The following is a 16,661-nucleotide window of genomic DNA, read 5'->3' on the forward strand; positions in this document are numbered from 1 at the left end:
ATGGCAATTGCACTGCCTGGTTCTCAGATGCTAATATAAGGCTGTGATGAAAGAACTGCTGAAGGCCTCAGGGAAATGTTTAAAACCTAACTCAAACAGATAAAAAGATGACTATTTAAGTTTGCCTGGGAAAGTTTCTACACATATTGGAAACCCCTTGAGGCAGGGACTGCCCTTCTGTTCTCAGTTTAATAGCCAGTTGTACAAATTTTGATTGCACAATTACTTTTATAAGGTTTTCAATTATACAAAGAATGTATCTTATTAAGGTTTATAACCCTGAGAAATAAAACCTAAAACCCCAAATCCTTTGCATTTAAGCTGCATGGCCCGCTAGTACTCCACCAGCAATGCGGACTGAATACTATTACTAATGTACACCACAGTCTACAATGAACTTTTAGAACGAGCAGATACAAGCACTGCAGTACACTGTAGTTAATACTGCCACGATTCAATACACATAGCCTCATATTGTGCTTTCAGACCTTCCCTCTCATGTCCGTATTTTAGCAGTCAGCATTCTTGGGCAGTTTCTGCATGCCTCAACAGCTAGAAGCTCAAATTCCAAGCAGTCTGCAGCACTGGCATTGCCCTGCTGGAAGCTACTTACCTGCAAAGCTGGCTGCATTGCACAGCAGACCAGAAGGAGCATGGACATGGAACAAGGAAGGGAAGGAAGTGTCAAACGTGCAACTACTGGGCACGCATAGCCTTGTGTTCTCCCTGGCTGGGAACCAGCTATGTCAAAAAAAAAAAAAAAAAAAAAAAAAAAAAAAAAAAAAAGCCAAAAAAGCAGAGCACAAACTCTAATCTACCATAAAAACAGTAAAACAAGCCTCCTTCCTTATCCAGTACAGCATCTTCTGCGTCCCAACACGAAATCCAACTGGCAACAACTCTCCCAATACAAAGGAAGGGGAGTCACTACCTCATTCTACAGATACCTCAACTGAGCACAGGAGCCTGAAGTCACGTAGCTGATCCAACAGGTTGAATGCATTTCATATCCAGACCTGGGCACAGACGGCTGTTGACATTTACATTTCAAACCTTCTTTCTGCTGAGGAAACGTACAACCTTCTCCTCTTTAAAAGCTTGAGGCTTTGCTGTCCTCAAGGACAGTTCTGCTAAGAACCACTGCAATTGTACCAGCACAAGAGGAGCTCCCATGAGGCCCAGAATGACTCAGAAGTGATAGCCTAATAGGAAGCCTGTCCATTCAGAAACTGCAAAAAGCAAAATTGTAGCAGTCTGCAATCAGCATTATTCATACCAGAATACTTAAAATTCAATTGTTTGGCATGGAGACATCACCACAGAGGTAAGCATCAGCCTGGCCCATGCACCAACCAAGAGAAAAAGGAAGGAGACAGCCTCCAACGGAAGAAGACAAGTCTGAACACCCAGCATGGTGAATCCAGAAGGACCTCCACAGCTGTTAAGATGTCAATCCTGTAAGGACAGATGCCCTTGATGCAAGGTGACACTTTCTAATCTTTTCTGTGCAAACAGAAAGAGGGGAACCACTACACACTTTCTAACGGGCAGAGCACCTCCGCCCCTTGTGATCCTGGCCTTTCTCTCAAGGCTGCTGCAAGAAGCTGAACCGGTTTAAGTTGCGCATGCACGCACACACACAGCTCGCAGCGCAATTTCCTCTCATCTCAGCTAATAAATCTTATGGTGTGTCTGTTTTTTCTGAACACAAATTTTATAAGCTGAATAAACTTCATGGAACAGTTGACTGCCAAGGCAGCCAAAACCTGGAAACTTGATGCCTGACCACAGCCAGGCACTGCAGGCTCCAACAGATGCTGAGAAAGTTTAGTTTTCGCACTTCAGAAAGAGATCCTCTTACTGGCCTGCTCCCTTCACATCAAAGGCCCCTGCCTTAGTGGTTCTGAAAGCTTTTAATTTAGCTTATCCTCAAGACCCTTCCCCTCATGATCAACACATCAGAAGACAGGACAGAATCCTTCCACCCTCCCCAGCTCAGAGCACATCCTACCATCCATCCTCTGCTTTTTCACTGCATAGTGTCTTGTTAGTAGACTGGCAAAAATACAAGGGTTTGAGCAACAACTCAGCAGTCTTTGGAAAGCCATCTTACATTTTGGTAGAAGCATCAGAGAACCTTCCCGTAAGTAGGAGCTTTAGTGTAGTTGCTTGGTACAGCTCAGAGTTTAACAGAGAGAACATCTCCAGACACTTCGCTTCCAAGTCATGACCATGCAACAACCCTTTCACTACGCTGACAAGCATGTACACGAACAAGAAGTATCAGAAAGGTAATTTACACAGTCCTGGCCATCAGTTATTGCAGTTTTACAGCTAGAAATGAGAGGGAGGAGGCAGTATCATGGGAAGAGACAGACCACCAGTAAGCACTCCAGAGGCCTGAATTTGGAAACTGGTCCCCTACAGCTATTTTCAAGACCTCTTAAAACAAAAACGGCAGCTCACAAATAGATCCTTTAGGCTGAGAGCCCATTTTCCAAGCAAAAACTGTGGTATCGGTTAAGGCCAGGCACTTCCACGGCAACTGACCTGCGGTGCGAGCGAACGCACCCTTCCGCTCCCTGGGGAAGAGGCGTCTGCCCAGCACCTGTGGGTGAGGTCATGCACGTACCTTGGAAATGAGCTCATCGTGGTTGGCAAGATGAGCCCTGCAGTGAATGCAGCTGTAGGTCCTGTGGCATGAAGGCAGATATGCCTGGAAAGTCTTGGACCTTGTCATCTTCACCATTGGAGCCACTGAGCGCTGTGTGAACTCTGGGGTGGCCCAGGAGGCACTCCCGCAGGACGGGTCGCACGGGAAACACCGGAAGACACAGGTAAAGGCCGTGGTTTGGCAGGTGATGGGTGTGGGGCAGGCTCCACACGCTGGTGACCGCTTCAGAGGAAGAGATTCGGTCAGAGGGAACGGGGGACTTCACACAAACCTAAGTTCAAAAGAGAAAAGAGACAGAACACTTAGCTCACAAAGGTGATAACGGTCTCCTAGCCCACAGGACGATCTAGGGTTTGATCGAGAGCACAGGGAAGAGTCAGAGCAGCCAGGAGACAGGAGGTGTGATGTTTGCGGATTAGATCAAGGAGGACAGATTTTTATTCACAGCTCAGCCACCAACTTGCTGACTGCCCTCGCATCTTCCTGCTTCCGTTATCTACCACCTTCCTGTCATTCCAATGCTCGCAATCTCTATTCATTCTTCCAACACTTAATGGATTTGGAAATGATTACAAAGGTGCAAAGACGCTAAAAAGATGATTTTCATCAAGCCTAGTCTCCCAAACACCTCTGGAGAAGCATGCACGTTGAGGTCCAACTCTGCACCACACCTTGGAGAAGCCGGGACCCAGAGTCAGCCCTCCCAGCTGCTGCCCTGTGTGACTCACTGATGTGACAGCCTGGAAGCCCGTGGGAAAGCTGGGAGCTGGACATGGGTTTCCTCAGCCACCAGGAAAGTACACGAGTCACCAAACCAGTTCTTCTCTCTATTCTGCCCTAGTTTCCATATGGGAAATGGAGGATTACTTCATTATACTCCCTGCAAGCTCTAAAGGTAGAAGCTACTCTATAAACTGCACTCTAGTATTTTTTTTTTATTTTTTTATTTTTACTCAGAACATCTGACAGCCGTCAAAGCAAGAAGCAGCCTCTGAAGACTATTCTTGATAGCAAGAGACAGTTAAAAATCCTATTCAGGATGGAAACCTTTTTACAATCTGACAGAACCTGCAAGGCAGCTCAAGTCTGGGTCTCTTTCTGTTGGCAGAAATCAGTTTTTCAGATCCCATCTATAAGCCTTACCAGCTACAAATGTTTCTTCTGAGGATGGAAGAAGCATAAAGGATAAAAGAAGCAGCTCCCCTCTTTCCCCGATACATGGCGTGCATGCATGCTCTAGAAATTAATCATGAACTCTGGCTGCTCCTCCCCCAAGGATATTCCTTTCCATAAAACTTGATTCTGTTCAGTTTCAGAGTCTGTGATTTGTGTATCAAATACTGGAACAATACCACCACCACCACCCCCCCCCCAAATAAGAAAACCAAGAAATAAAAACCCCACACCTGACCTGCAAAGGAAATTTCTGAAGTGGACAGAACAGAAAAGTACAAGAGCTTAAGAGCTGGTCTCCAAGCCCATGTGAGTAACTCGCCTGAAGCACAGCTGATAATCTTCCAGGTTAGAATAAAGCCAGCCCAGGTCACTATGCTGCTACACTGCTAAAATACATCACTGGAGTTTGCGTGCTAAGCTGGCTCTGCTACTGCTCAGTAGGATGCACTGTCCCAGAAAAAGCACCAGGCACACACCTGGCTCAAGGTACGCTGCAGAGAATGGCTGGACTGGAGCCATTCTAAGCAAATACATCTCTCTGGCTTGCTAAAGGGGAAAGTGTCAAAACAGCAGGATGGAAATCAGAAAGTCAATAGGGGAACTGAAGGCAGGGCCCAAGAAAATTGTTGTAGGAGGCAGTCCTGCAGAACCCATAAGCATCCCATTTAGATGATCTCTTCTGCCCAGTGTTAGCATTGGTCACAAGTATCTTACCACGACAAAACTATCCAAGTCATACTGGAAAACAACCACAAAAATCAGACTGTGAATCCATTACTGCTATTTGCTAGAAAGCCTCATACGTGATCTCTGTCAGACAGTCAGATCTGCAAAAAACCTCATCACTTAGGTACCAAAGTGCCATTTATGGAAACCCCTGTCTTCAACACTTCTGCTCCTAAGTCTTCTCGTCAATGCTGAAAAACAAGACTCAAGGTATCCAAGTTGCTTTAGTGTTTCTGAAAGCATTACCCACTGAACCTACTGCCAGCTGGGTGATCCCTGAAAGCCAGGCATGCTATCTGCAAGCTTTCCAGTAAACAGTTCCTACAAGCACTATACTGGAAGGTTGTCACAGGCTCACATGGGCATCATTTGGTGCAGTCAAAGGTTCATTACATCATGACCATGCACAGTGCTCACCAGGAGGCAGCCACCAGTCAGACAACGGGATACCTATTTTTTCCTTTTTCTAAAATACTTTTCTTCTGCTCTCCAGAAGGCAGCTCCCTTACAGTCAAATGGCAAAAAAGAGTCTTACTCATCCAGCAAACTGCTGATAAGCATATCAATCCTGATCATAACAGTCAGCACTTACATAGCACTTTTCATCCTTAAAGCTCTTTGCAAACACTAACTAATCAGATTAACCTTTTCCAATTAAAGTTGCAGTGAAAGCTTTGGAAGACCCATCCTGACACAGAAGGGCTCACTACCCAGCTTGTTAGGAACTAAACCTCCTCTTGTTCAGTCAAAAGGGGTCTTGCCAGGAATTTATCTGGCCAACCTGTAGCTATGCAGACTGTGCACTATTTGGTACACAGCTGCATCTCTGTATTTCAGCAAGATCTGTCATATACACTAATCAGAAAAGTAAGAGAAATCAGGCAGTCCTCACCTGTATCCTGCCCCAGTTCTCCATGTGCATCAGACTTTTGTCAAAACTGAGTTAGTTTTGTATTATACATCACTGTTTTCCCCTACAAGGTGAGGAGCACTTTGAGGACTGAACCCTAAGCTTGCAACAGGGCAGAAACAAGATGCAAAACAAAGCAGAATCCTTCCTTATTTTCTGCTGTTTAGATGTAAGTAAAAGCAATGCATCCCAGCCTTCCTGAACTAAACAAGTGCCAACCTTTACAGTCACAAGACAACAGAATCATCCCCACAGTCCAAGCCCGATTCAGCAGCTGATATGCTGTATCTCAGCCATAACAGATCTCAGAACCTGGAATTTGTGAGCCACGTGCCTTGTCCTCCAAGTGCACGGAAGCAGGAAACTTAAGTGTGCTCTTTCTGGGGCCAAATGCAATTGGATTCCACGGCAAAGCACCAAGCCCTGTCTGAAAGAAACAGATTACATTGGACAGACCATCTGGAGGAAAGCGCAGGGATGGACGGACAATTGCTTTACCCGATTTCTGAATGAAAAAAACAGACTATGTCTGAACCTTAAATTTCATGGATTTGTAATGAAACGGTGCAATGCCCTCTCTCTCCTGTTCTTCAGCACAGATAGGTAAATATACCAACAACCAGTTTTACTGCTTCCCTCCCATACCGTCACGCCAAACATTTCTTCTCTGATCAGCTGCCTAGCACTGCAGCACAACAGCTGGAGAAAGCAGTCCACAGGCATCCTCAAAGCCAAATGGAGACATAAATGATACCCAGCCAGAATAATATAAGCGCAATCCCTTAATTTGTTGTTTGCTGACCCCTCTGTCCAGGCCTCCTAACCATCAATGCTCTACAACAATGAGTAAACCAGGAAATACTACAACTGCATTTATCTAACAGAGAAATGAAGACACATGCACACACAAATTATCTGCTGCATGCAGCTTTTTGCAAAAGCATTTCATGAGCATTCATTTATTTGACCTCATAACACATTTAACGTCAGCAAAAAATTTGACCTTTTAGAAGTGGACAAAAAAATATATTCAAGTGAGATGGTATCAGAGCACAGATTAAGATTAATTGCAATTCCTGTTCTGAGTACTGTGCTGAGAAGGCAAATCAAATTGATCTCTTTGCTTAAGGCAGGGGAGAGAATAAAGATTTGTGAGCTAAGATCTTGGTGGGAAACCTAGGTAAGAAACTGCCTTGAAAAAAACTTCAGATAAGCTCATATACGGTAGCCATACTTTATAAAGGCACTACCTTCGTACAGCATTCAGCCCAACAGTCTGAGCACTTCTGTGCGCTATCTACCGAGAGGTCTGTCCTCATCACAGTAAGGGAGAGGAGGGGAAAAACAATAGGAAATGCATCCTTACATTCCATGAGCACAGCTAGTAGCTTGTAAGGACCCATTTCTGTCTTGAGTATCATCTTGAAACATATTAAATAGGATCCATGGCTCTCAGCAATGCAAAACCCAACCTCCTCCATTTTTTTCTGTCCTAGTAGCAAACACGTTTGAATTAAAACACATGAAACAGCTAACGGTGCATTCATTCTACTGTAGAACAAAGGCATGGGGATAATTTTAGGCTGTGCCTCTGTTTTTTAAGAATGGTGAGTTAATGTTCATCAGCCTCACTGACAGTGGGCATTACTGGAGTCATTCCATTCACACACACCAAAAAAAAAAAAAAAAAAAAAAAAAAAAAAGAAAAGAAAAGAAAAAGCTTTGATTATTTTATCATCATGCCCAATACTGTTAGAGAGAGAAGTTTCTGTCACCAGCAACATAATCCAGTATTTTTATCATTTCTTCAAGAGAAATTTATCTCTGGGATGGACACACTCAAGACAATGGAACAGAAATCTGTGCATATTAATTAGTTCACAAGAAGTCAGAAAACTGGTTTAGACAAAAGGAAAGCTTTTCCCTAGAATTCTTATCAACACTGTTTACTGTGGTTATCGGTGAGGGAATCAGCAGAAATGTACTACTTGCATGCACTGCGTATGTTAGGGCTGCCCTGCTTAATCCTGCGAAGTTTTAAGCAGATGCCACCTCCAGAAAGGAAAAACCATGACACACGTTTTGCTGTCAAACAACTTTTTAGTTCAGTATTCACGCTCCACCTGTCCAACAGCCATTTTTCACATGAAGCTGTTAGCAATTCAGGAAACACAAAAAAGGAGAAATGCCAAGTCTGTGCCAAACACTTGCTAGACAAGGCTACTGCTTGGACAAGTCCATATGCCACAACGGCAGAGAACAAAAAAATATCACACACAAGTCTAATTTTGCATAAAACCCATGTGCAATGCCGCTCAGATCCTGTTCATTCTGGCAGGACAAACAACAGGTTTGTTGGGTCTGAGGGTTTGTTTTATGGATTAGTTGATCAAGATGAACCTTAGTCCATTAAATGCTTATTAGAACACAGCAAATGCTATAGAAAGCTGCCTGCAGTAGCTCTGAAAAAATCCATCTATTTGGAAACCCAACCTTTCTTCTTTGGCGTCTCTTCTCATTAATATAGAAAGAGCTAGAGATATACTTACGCTGAGTGCAATGAAAGCACAAGAGGAATCAGGTTTGGAGAGTGTTCAGTTTCTAAAAGGTCACAAATTGTAGCAGCCTGTGTTGCTCCAGGGTCTTAGCGTGATTCTGAGAAAATGCTTGAGGTAAGCACACTTACTTACCAGGGTTTTCCTGACATGGAAACTGCCTTAACGTTGCTTAATGCATTGCAGTTTGAAAGAGGAAGGGTAGCCTCTAAGGTGGTATGCTGAAATTGGAGTCTGGCTTTAATGCCCAGTTCTGCCAGCCTTCCCTATGGAATAAAAGTTATTGTCAGAATTTCAGGTGCTGAACCCTCCAAGACATCTGGCACAGCTAAGGAGCTTTCATACTCTGCTGATGTAGTACCGGAACAAAAGATCCTGGTTTGGGGCAGCTCTGGAGATCCTCACTACCATAAAGGACTGCAACAGCTTTGCAAAAGATGAAGCCAGATCATCGGAAGGTAGGAGGGTAGGTTGTACATTGTGAAAGGCTCTGAAAGAAAGGACGACCATTCTGAATTTAAACATGGAACACAAGGGAAAGCCAAGAGATTAGTTTAAATAGCATATGGATGTACACAATGGACCTTTACTCCTTCAGTATCAAGTTTCTGAAATGCACCAATTTCAAACACTTGATGACACTGCATGCAGCTCAGCAGTACTAGCACAATCAACAAAAGTCATTACTGATACATGAACTGTAAGTGTCCTCCTCTAACGCCTGTGCTCCTTCCAGTCAATATCCAAACCTTGCAAGACCTTGGAGACAGAAAAATAACAAGAGAAATGGTGCAACAGGGCTGGCAGGAATCCTCTGCATTTACTTTTATCAAATACATGGACACAATTGCAATACAAATAATAGTAGAGAGCAGGTTTCTCACTTAGACTGCCTTCAACTAGAAACACATTTAACCCCCTTTACTCCTCCGGATACCTCCTAGCAAGCCCCTTCATTTCTGTGGGCCCTAGTTCTCTCTTCTGCACACTGGAGACAGCACCCTTCACCACTGGGAAGCACTTTATGATTCTGGGAAAAAGATCTGGATGGATGGATGGATGCAAAAAGGCGATACTGATGGCAAACAGTATTGCAGACAATTGCCAGGTAACCACTAGAGGGCATCAAAAAGAGATTCAGCAAGAAGCAATTAAAGACTATCTGGCCATAGTGAATCAGGGACAGGCACGATGCCAACCATGCTGCACCTGCCGTGCTCCACATACCACAGCCAGCCTGTCAGGAAAAACATCAGAGTTATTGTTCTGCTGAATAGCTATCAATACAAAACCTGTCAAAACTGTCATTGCAATTATATTAATAGCATTTTAAACACTGGTGGGTTTGGGGGTTTCCTTTGTTGTTGTGGTGTTTTGCTTTTTGGGTTTTGTTTGGTTGGTTGGGTTTTTTTAAACAGGCAACACGTCAGTCTATGGTCTATCACAACCCTTCTAATCAAAAATAGACTCAGCACACCCACAACAAACTTCCTGGTCTCTCTCTGACGGAGAGGCTTTCTATGAAGATGATGTGGAAGGTACATAAAAATGAGCTGAAACTTAAAAGGAACAAAGAGCAAATCTTTAAAACTCACTTCGGGTTGGAATTTTTTTAAGCTTGTCTAGCTTTGTCACTGTATACACTATTAATCCATAATTTATTAAAAACAAAGTAATTTTTAAAAATCTTTTAAAAAATTGTTCTTTACATAGTTGATTTACCTTCTGTCAATTTGGAGATTAAATTGATTTTAAAAGTTTCACTTACTATTTTTTTAAATACATAACATCCACACCAGTGCACTGTCAGGTTCTCAAGTACAACCGTGTGGTGAGAAGCAACTCCAGAGGACTCCTGCGTTCAAAGCAAAAGCTTTCTTGTATTGAACTACAGCGCACAACTGACTGGAAAGTGAAGGAACAGGTTAAAATAACTCCATGAAGATGGTGCAGAGATGCTCCTTTCCTGGCTGCAGACTATGGAGACCAGATGACCACGAGAACCTTCTGACTTCATTTACAGATCTAAGGCTGGACTCAGACCACTCAGTGTCAGAACTGCTAACTCATCTCTCCCCGCAATTCAGAACGCTGTTCAAAACAATCCACTCAGACACACCACAGACACGCCTGGCAAGCAGGGAAGTGGAATCATTCTGGAATTTTAATCAAATTCTTCCCTTTACAATTTCATCTCAAAAGGCACAGGTCAGCTAGGATGGACATCACATCACAGGGCTGGCTTCAAAATTTGTTACCTTTTCTGGGCCTGTCTCTGAAACCACACAAACATGGACTGCAAGATTCAGTCTCTATCGAGGAATGACTGACACCTCTGGCTGAATTCTCTTCCCACTCTCCTACGAGTTGCCTGGCAGCAGTACCTTTGCAATGCAGAAGAGCCTGCGCTGCTGATAAGAAGCAACATGGCACACATTATAGCTGCAAGCTGCCCACCTCTGCTTTGCAGGTACACTCCATCACAGCTGAATTCAATAACCAGTTGCAATAGATGCCAGTGTGCCTTACCAAATACAAGAGGAATCATACATGCAGAAAAGCATCGCGGTTGGCCAAGAGAAATTTGAAACAAGCCAGCACTTACTTTTGCTCCTACCAGCAAATCCCACTTGTGCCACAAATAAACAAAAACTGCCAGCTGAACTAATTTAAAACACAAATGACTCCATTTCCTCCCTTACATTTTGCAAAAACTCATGCCAGCTTCCCCCACGATGGGATAACAGTCCTTCTTCTGAATTGGCCAAGTAGATATGATGCACTCGAGTGAGATAACACCAATGGCTCAAATGCACTGTTAAGATGGGCTCTTCAATTCATGCCCATCCTTCTGCTGAAAAAAGCTATGTGTTCAATGTGATGCCCACATTTGGAGCCATAGATCAAGGACATCATACTTTGCCAGTATTGCGTATATACAGCATTCTACAAAATGAAAGAAGACCCTCGCCTTGCTATTCTAGTACCAACCTGAACTAAAGACATCAAGGAAAAGCTCTTCCCATCCAGCTGACCAATTACTGACAAAATGGAAACACTCTTTATCTTCCCAGCTTCTCTTCCTCATTTGTTTTAATTGTAGAACAGTCCAGCTATCCAAATCATCTTATATTATTACATTTCTTTTGTGCTCCTTACATTGCTCTACTGTCTTCATTTTTGGCAAATGTAGGTATGACTAGGATTCAATTAATTTGGTCTGCTGGATGGATCATCTATTTCCCTGATAAAGGCTGGGTACTGACAGGGAACATGGTGAGAACGTTCATCTATTGCAAGCATCCTTCCAATATCCTCAAAGTCATTTGTAGCTGAAAGAAGGATCTGCCATAGCTGCCGGTCATGACTTACTATTGGCAAGCTCCCCTTGTCAAATCCTGTAAGTTTTCATCTGCTCACAAAACCCATCTGCTCAGAGGGTTCTTCCCAGGAGCATCTTTTAACTAGCCTTGCGCTGCCCGGAAGCACATCTGTCACGGGAGAAATAGTGACTTCATTTTCTTCTCTGGTACATTTGTCTCTTTTTCTAAGTAAAGCTGAAGATAAGATATTGAATTCTGACTGATCTCTGCCAGTAACATCTTTTATGCAACAGTTACTATATTAACAAGGTACATACTTTCCGTGGCAGTTCAGTCATCATCCTTCTAGCTTTCATTTAGCAACCCATACATCAAGGGGGCAAGGTCAGGTGAAGATTTATAGCCTGAATCTTCACATGACAGATACTTTATAACTGAATGTAGTTTAAGATGGGTCAAGTCAGCTGTTACTATGCCAGTTTCTGTCATTAGTTCCTCCTGGATATCCTCACTAGCCTGCATGTTACTGCCAAGGTACGTGAACTGACTCACCTCTTACAGTTCTGTGCCTACTGACGCATGCTTGAGCTGGGAGTTCCTGGGATTCTCGTTAAGATTTTTTTTACCCACAGTTAATAATTAACTCCATCTCTTTTTGTGATGCTGGACAATCTCTTTTTAATAACATACTGCTCGACCCATCCTTTAGCAATATTTCATCAGTGAAACCTCAATCTTCCAGAGTTCTGTGGCTGAGCTATGCAACGCCTAGGTCATACCACGCCACATTTTTGTCCTCACAATGAAGTCACTGCCAATGTGAAACAGGAGAAGTGAGAGTGCAGCTTTGACACCACTCTGCCTTCCCTCTCAGTCGATCAAAAAGTTCTCTGAAGGGCAAATTCAAAGCATCCTCAGCTTTTGACTTTTAGTAGACTTTGCTCGACCTCAGGAGTTTAGTTCTGTACAAGTCACAACAGCAGTAAAAAGAGGAGTCAAAAAGCTACATATTTTTGTGAGTCAGCAAAACATCACACCTTTTAACATGCTATACCAACACTTGAACAGGTGTAAAAGAAACGATCTCTAGTTGGATGCGTAAGCCTGCGCAAAGAGACCGGAAGGCAGCTCTTACGGTTGCATTCCCATAACTTCCAATGACTCACATTGCCTGGCACTATCATTTGTTAAAGCAAGAGTGAAGCAGGGATAATAGCTATTTACTAAAAACAGAGGAGCGTGATTAGCTTTAATTAGCATTGTCAAGTGACTCGAGATTGTCAGGTACAAGATGTGGGAGAACTAAGTCTCATTAATTATGTTATTTCCTGCAGCCTTAAGTGGCTTGGCCAGTCCAGTGACGCTTCCGGAGATGAAGCTGCTCCCGACGTCCAACACATCCCACCGCAGCGGGTGGGAAAACACCCTCAGACAGGCCTGGCAGATGTGGCTACCGAGTAGAGGGTCACAAAGCCAAAACGCAAGAACAATCAGCTTACATACTGCAAGACAACTACCTGCCCTGACAAACAAGGAACAAAAAGGCAAATAAGACATGACAGAAAACAGACTCGGAGAGAGAAGTGACTGCCAGACTTCACGGAGGATGAAGAGCAGGGACCGATGGGGGCGATTCAGGCCCAGGACCCAGCACTCCTGAGTGCTGAAAACTGTATTTTCTTCCCCCCAAAGACGACAAACTATATAATGTCTTTGTTTTGGGAAAAAGAGATCCAGATCCTCAATCAGCATCACACAACCACCAGACATGCTGATTCACCAGCTAAAGATCTGTTCTAAAGAACTGAAAAATCCTTAGGTCAGAATAGTCCATCTCTTCTATGGACCTGCCTTGGCTTCTGGAAGGAAAAGGAAACCTATCCTCAGCCTTTAGTTACTGTGATTAGATCTAGAAGACAAGACCTCCGAATTAACAAGCACAGAAGAGAAGGAACATCCTGAAGGACCAACTTACAGGTCTCTGTCAAGGAGGGGAAAAAAAGGAAGCTGTATATTTTGCTATGGTTTCAAAGTGATAAATACACTCTCTTACACCATTCTGCCTTGAACACCATTGATCAGCTTCAAAGCAGCTAAGAGAACTGAACTCTCAATTTCTCCATTCCAGATTCCACTTTGTGATCCCTCTTGAAGCCCACTGCTCTAGCACTTCGTAGTTGACCTCTAATGAAGACTCTGCTTAAGTTCAAGCAAGCAAAGGTTTGACAGTTAATGACCAAAGCCCAACAAAAGCCTAGCTTTACTGGCATTTCTTCAAGAGGCTTCCACACACATGGTCAAAGGCAAGGCCATGATGCAAGAACCAGAAATAAATGGTTTTTACTCCTCTGCAATCTTTGCAATGCCTGTGTAGTACCACACTAGATCAAGGAGCTCCCACTTTCTAAACTGCTAGCCAGGACCTACACCAGAGTGACCAGTTCCTTAATTAAATTCTCTCTCAGCAACAGGTATTCAATCCATGAGTCAAGGAGCCTTTGAGGGAATGTAGATTTACAGGTAGTGATGCTGTCTTCCTCAATACAACCCTGACTCAACTACCCACACCAAACAGCAAAGAAAGGAAATAATTTATTCAAAATCTGGGGATCCAGAGGACACAAGGGAGCTCAATGATACAGTTTTGCCAGTTATTCGGATCCTAGCACCATGAAAGAGACACCTGCAAAGAAAGCTGGGGGGGGGTGGGGTGGCGGAGAGAACCACTTGACATCTTTATGACATGAAAGTAATGTCTCTGCCCTCCCTACAGCATTTGCAACTTTAGTTTCAAAGCACAAGGATCACTTTTAAATGGTCTTCCAGCAGGAAACAAGAGTTAGAGATCCAGTGAGAAAAGGAGAACATCTTGATTCTCTATTCAAGCACCACCATTACACAGCAAACAACATTTACAAGAAACCAGAGGCATGGATCCCAACATGATGAGATCTTGAACAAAATCAATGAGAGTGCTCTGCAAGAATGAAGTCACAAAATACATCCTCTCCAGGCAGAATCCTCTCACAGATTATAAGTAGAGCTCTCTCAGTATCTGCTTGTTTACAACCGCCTAACTCAGCAAAGGCCTCTCTCTGCTACCCAGCATAAGCTTTAAGTAACTGTAAACGCATTAGCAGAAAATCCTTATCTGGAGCATGTAGTAGGCCCTGAGGAAGGCAGTGTCAGGAAGGCAGGTGTACCGTCCCACCCCTTGCTTAACTGCTCTCTGCAAGCTAAGAACACTAGTTCTTAGACAGAGGCCAGATAAAAAGTGGGTACACAGTAACTCCAGTAAATTGTGGGGAAAGGGGGCGAGCATTCAACTTATTTTTGTACACCATTAAAATCACATTTTAATCTGGAACATTTCCAATGCTTTTGCCTTCAAAAATCAGCATTAAAACCTGAAGCTATGGACCCATAGCTCACTCTATGGCTGCTTGTGTCATCTCAAACTTCTCTGGCTTTTCTGGATCAAACCCAGAAGTTTCTGTGGAGAAGCACGAGAGGAAGGACCCTTGACATTCCACCTTCTGAACCCGGACCTCAGCACAGTGCTCCGCATAAGAGGAAGCTGCTACACCCATAACCAGAGGCTAGAGCAACAACACAGACCAGCCGAGTTACCCCTGCTCCCTGCGGGGGAGCGGTTTCAATGCATCATGTGCAGAAACTGCCTGCCTTTTAACGCCAAGCATCACGTAGGGCTGAGGATGCCCTCTCCACAGGCCGATCCAGGTGCCCTGCGATGTCTCTTTTGCCCCACCAGGCATGATGTCACTTCTGTAGCACAGAGCCACAGCCTGCAGCTGAGAAAGGCCTGGTCTCCAGGGACTCCAGCAGCAGTGTTGGTAAATAGAGCAGCAGCAGCAGAACTTCTCCCTGGTCAGCAGCCAGCCTTCTGGGCCGTGCTGGCAACCGTTCAGGAGATGCCCCCAGAATCTGGGTGAAGACTTGGGAGTCACAAGCCTGAGCCTCACGCACACCTCTGTGGCAGGCAGGGATCTCACCTGGGGTTTCAGGTTTTTATCATGCATTTACTCCGTCAGGAAGGACCATCCCCTGCTCCTCCTCCTCCTCCGGCGGTTCCTGGCACCGCCGGCCAGCCCCTGCCCCGCTCCCGCGGGTCTCTCCTGTTGATCTCCTCCCTCGCTGGAAGCGTCCGGGGAAAGGCAAACCCTTCTCGCCTCGCCTGCGCGATGCCCCTTGGACGCTCTCCCGGGCTCGAACCTGTTGCCCTCCCGGCCTCCAGCCCCTCACCCGGCCCCGCAGACAAAGGCCGCCGCTCGCACAGCCCTGCTCGCCCGCTGCCAGCCCCAGGGTCGCCGCAGGCCCCCGGCCCTCTCCCCTGAGGCGACGCGGCTCCCCTGAGGAGAAACCACCTCACTGAAAGACCCCACCGGGGCAGGGGGCCCTGAGGAAGCGCCCCCCCCCCCAAAGCCGCCCAGCCGTCCCCGCTGCCCCACCGCGGGAGAGGAAGGGGGGGGGGGGGGACCGGGACGCGGCTGTGGCGCAGCTTCGCGCAGCGGCCCGGCCCCGCCACCGCCCGCCGCACCGCAGGGCCCCGCCGCCCGGCCCTCGCCCCCCCTCCACCACCGCCGCCGGACTCACTCGCCGCGGCGCGGCCGCCTCAAGCGCGTCCCACAGCGCAGACGGAGCGCGGCGGCCGACGCGCAGCAGGCAGCCCCGCAGCGCCCTCCCCCTCCCGCCAGCTTCCCTTCGCTTTATAACCGCTCCGGAGAACCTGCTGGCTCTGAGCGGCACCGCCGGGAGCCAATCGCCGCCCGCTGGCACATAGCAACACCCCGGCGGTTGGCTACGATCAGCCGCAGCCCATTTTTTCTAGACCAATTAAAACGCCAGGTCGGGTAGGGGCGCTCCCGCCCTCCCCGGCGCACACACACACACACACACACACGCACGCATCGTTCCCCCCCCCCGGCCCTCCCCGCCGCCTGCTTCGCGCAGACAGCAGCTGGGCAGGCGGCAGCCAATAGGAGCGGCCCTGGCGCTGCCGGCGTGGAGCGCGCGGGGCGGGGGGGGGGAATAACAAACAGATGCGTTTCCTCTTAAAGGCGCAGGCACCGCTCACCGCGGGTGGGTGGGGGGGGCGGCCGCCCTTGGCCCCCACCCGGGGCTGCTGTGGCAGCTGCTGTCCCCCGCGGAGCAGGCCCCAGGGACCTAGGTGGCGGGCAGCAGCAATCGGTAGCCGGTGGATGATCTGTGTTGGCGTGACAAAGCGTGATCCGCCTGCGCGGAGGATACGCGGGTGGGGGGGGGTGAGGGGGGGCGAG

General features: G+C 46.2%; 1 protein-coding gene across 1 annotated transcript in view; it reads right to left on the minus strand.

The window, feature by feature from the left end:
• YPEL2 (yippee like 2) overlaps positions 1-16,085 on the minus strand; it is a 39,788-nt gene extending 23,703 nt beyond the window's left edge. The window contains exons 1-2 of the mRNA XM_069791011.1: positions 15,979-16,085; positions 2,633-2,945 (exon numbers count right to left, since the gene is read on the minus strand). Coding sequence (XP_069647112.1) covers positions 2,633-2,749 — 117 coding nt within the window. The 5' untranslated portion in view covers positions 2,750-2,945; positions 15,979-16,085. The remainder of the gene's footprint in view (positions 1-2,632; positions 2,946-15,978) is intronic.
• Positions 16,086-16,661: the final 576 nt, after the last annotated feature.

This window comes from Haliaeetus albicilla, chromosome 9 (assembly GCF_947461875.1).
Source record: "Haliaeetus albicilla chromosome 9, bHalAlb1.1, whole genome shotgun sequence".
NCBI classification, from domain to species: Eukaryota; Metazoa; Chordata; class Aves; order Accipitriformes; family Accipitridae; genus Haliaeetus; species Haliaeetus albicilla.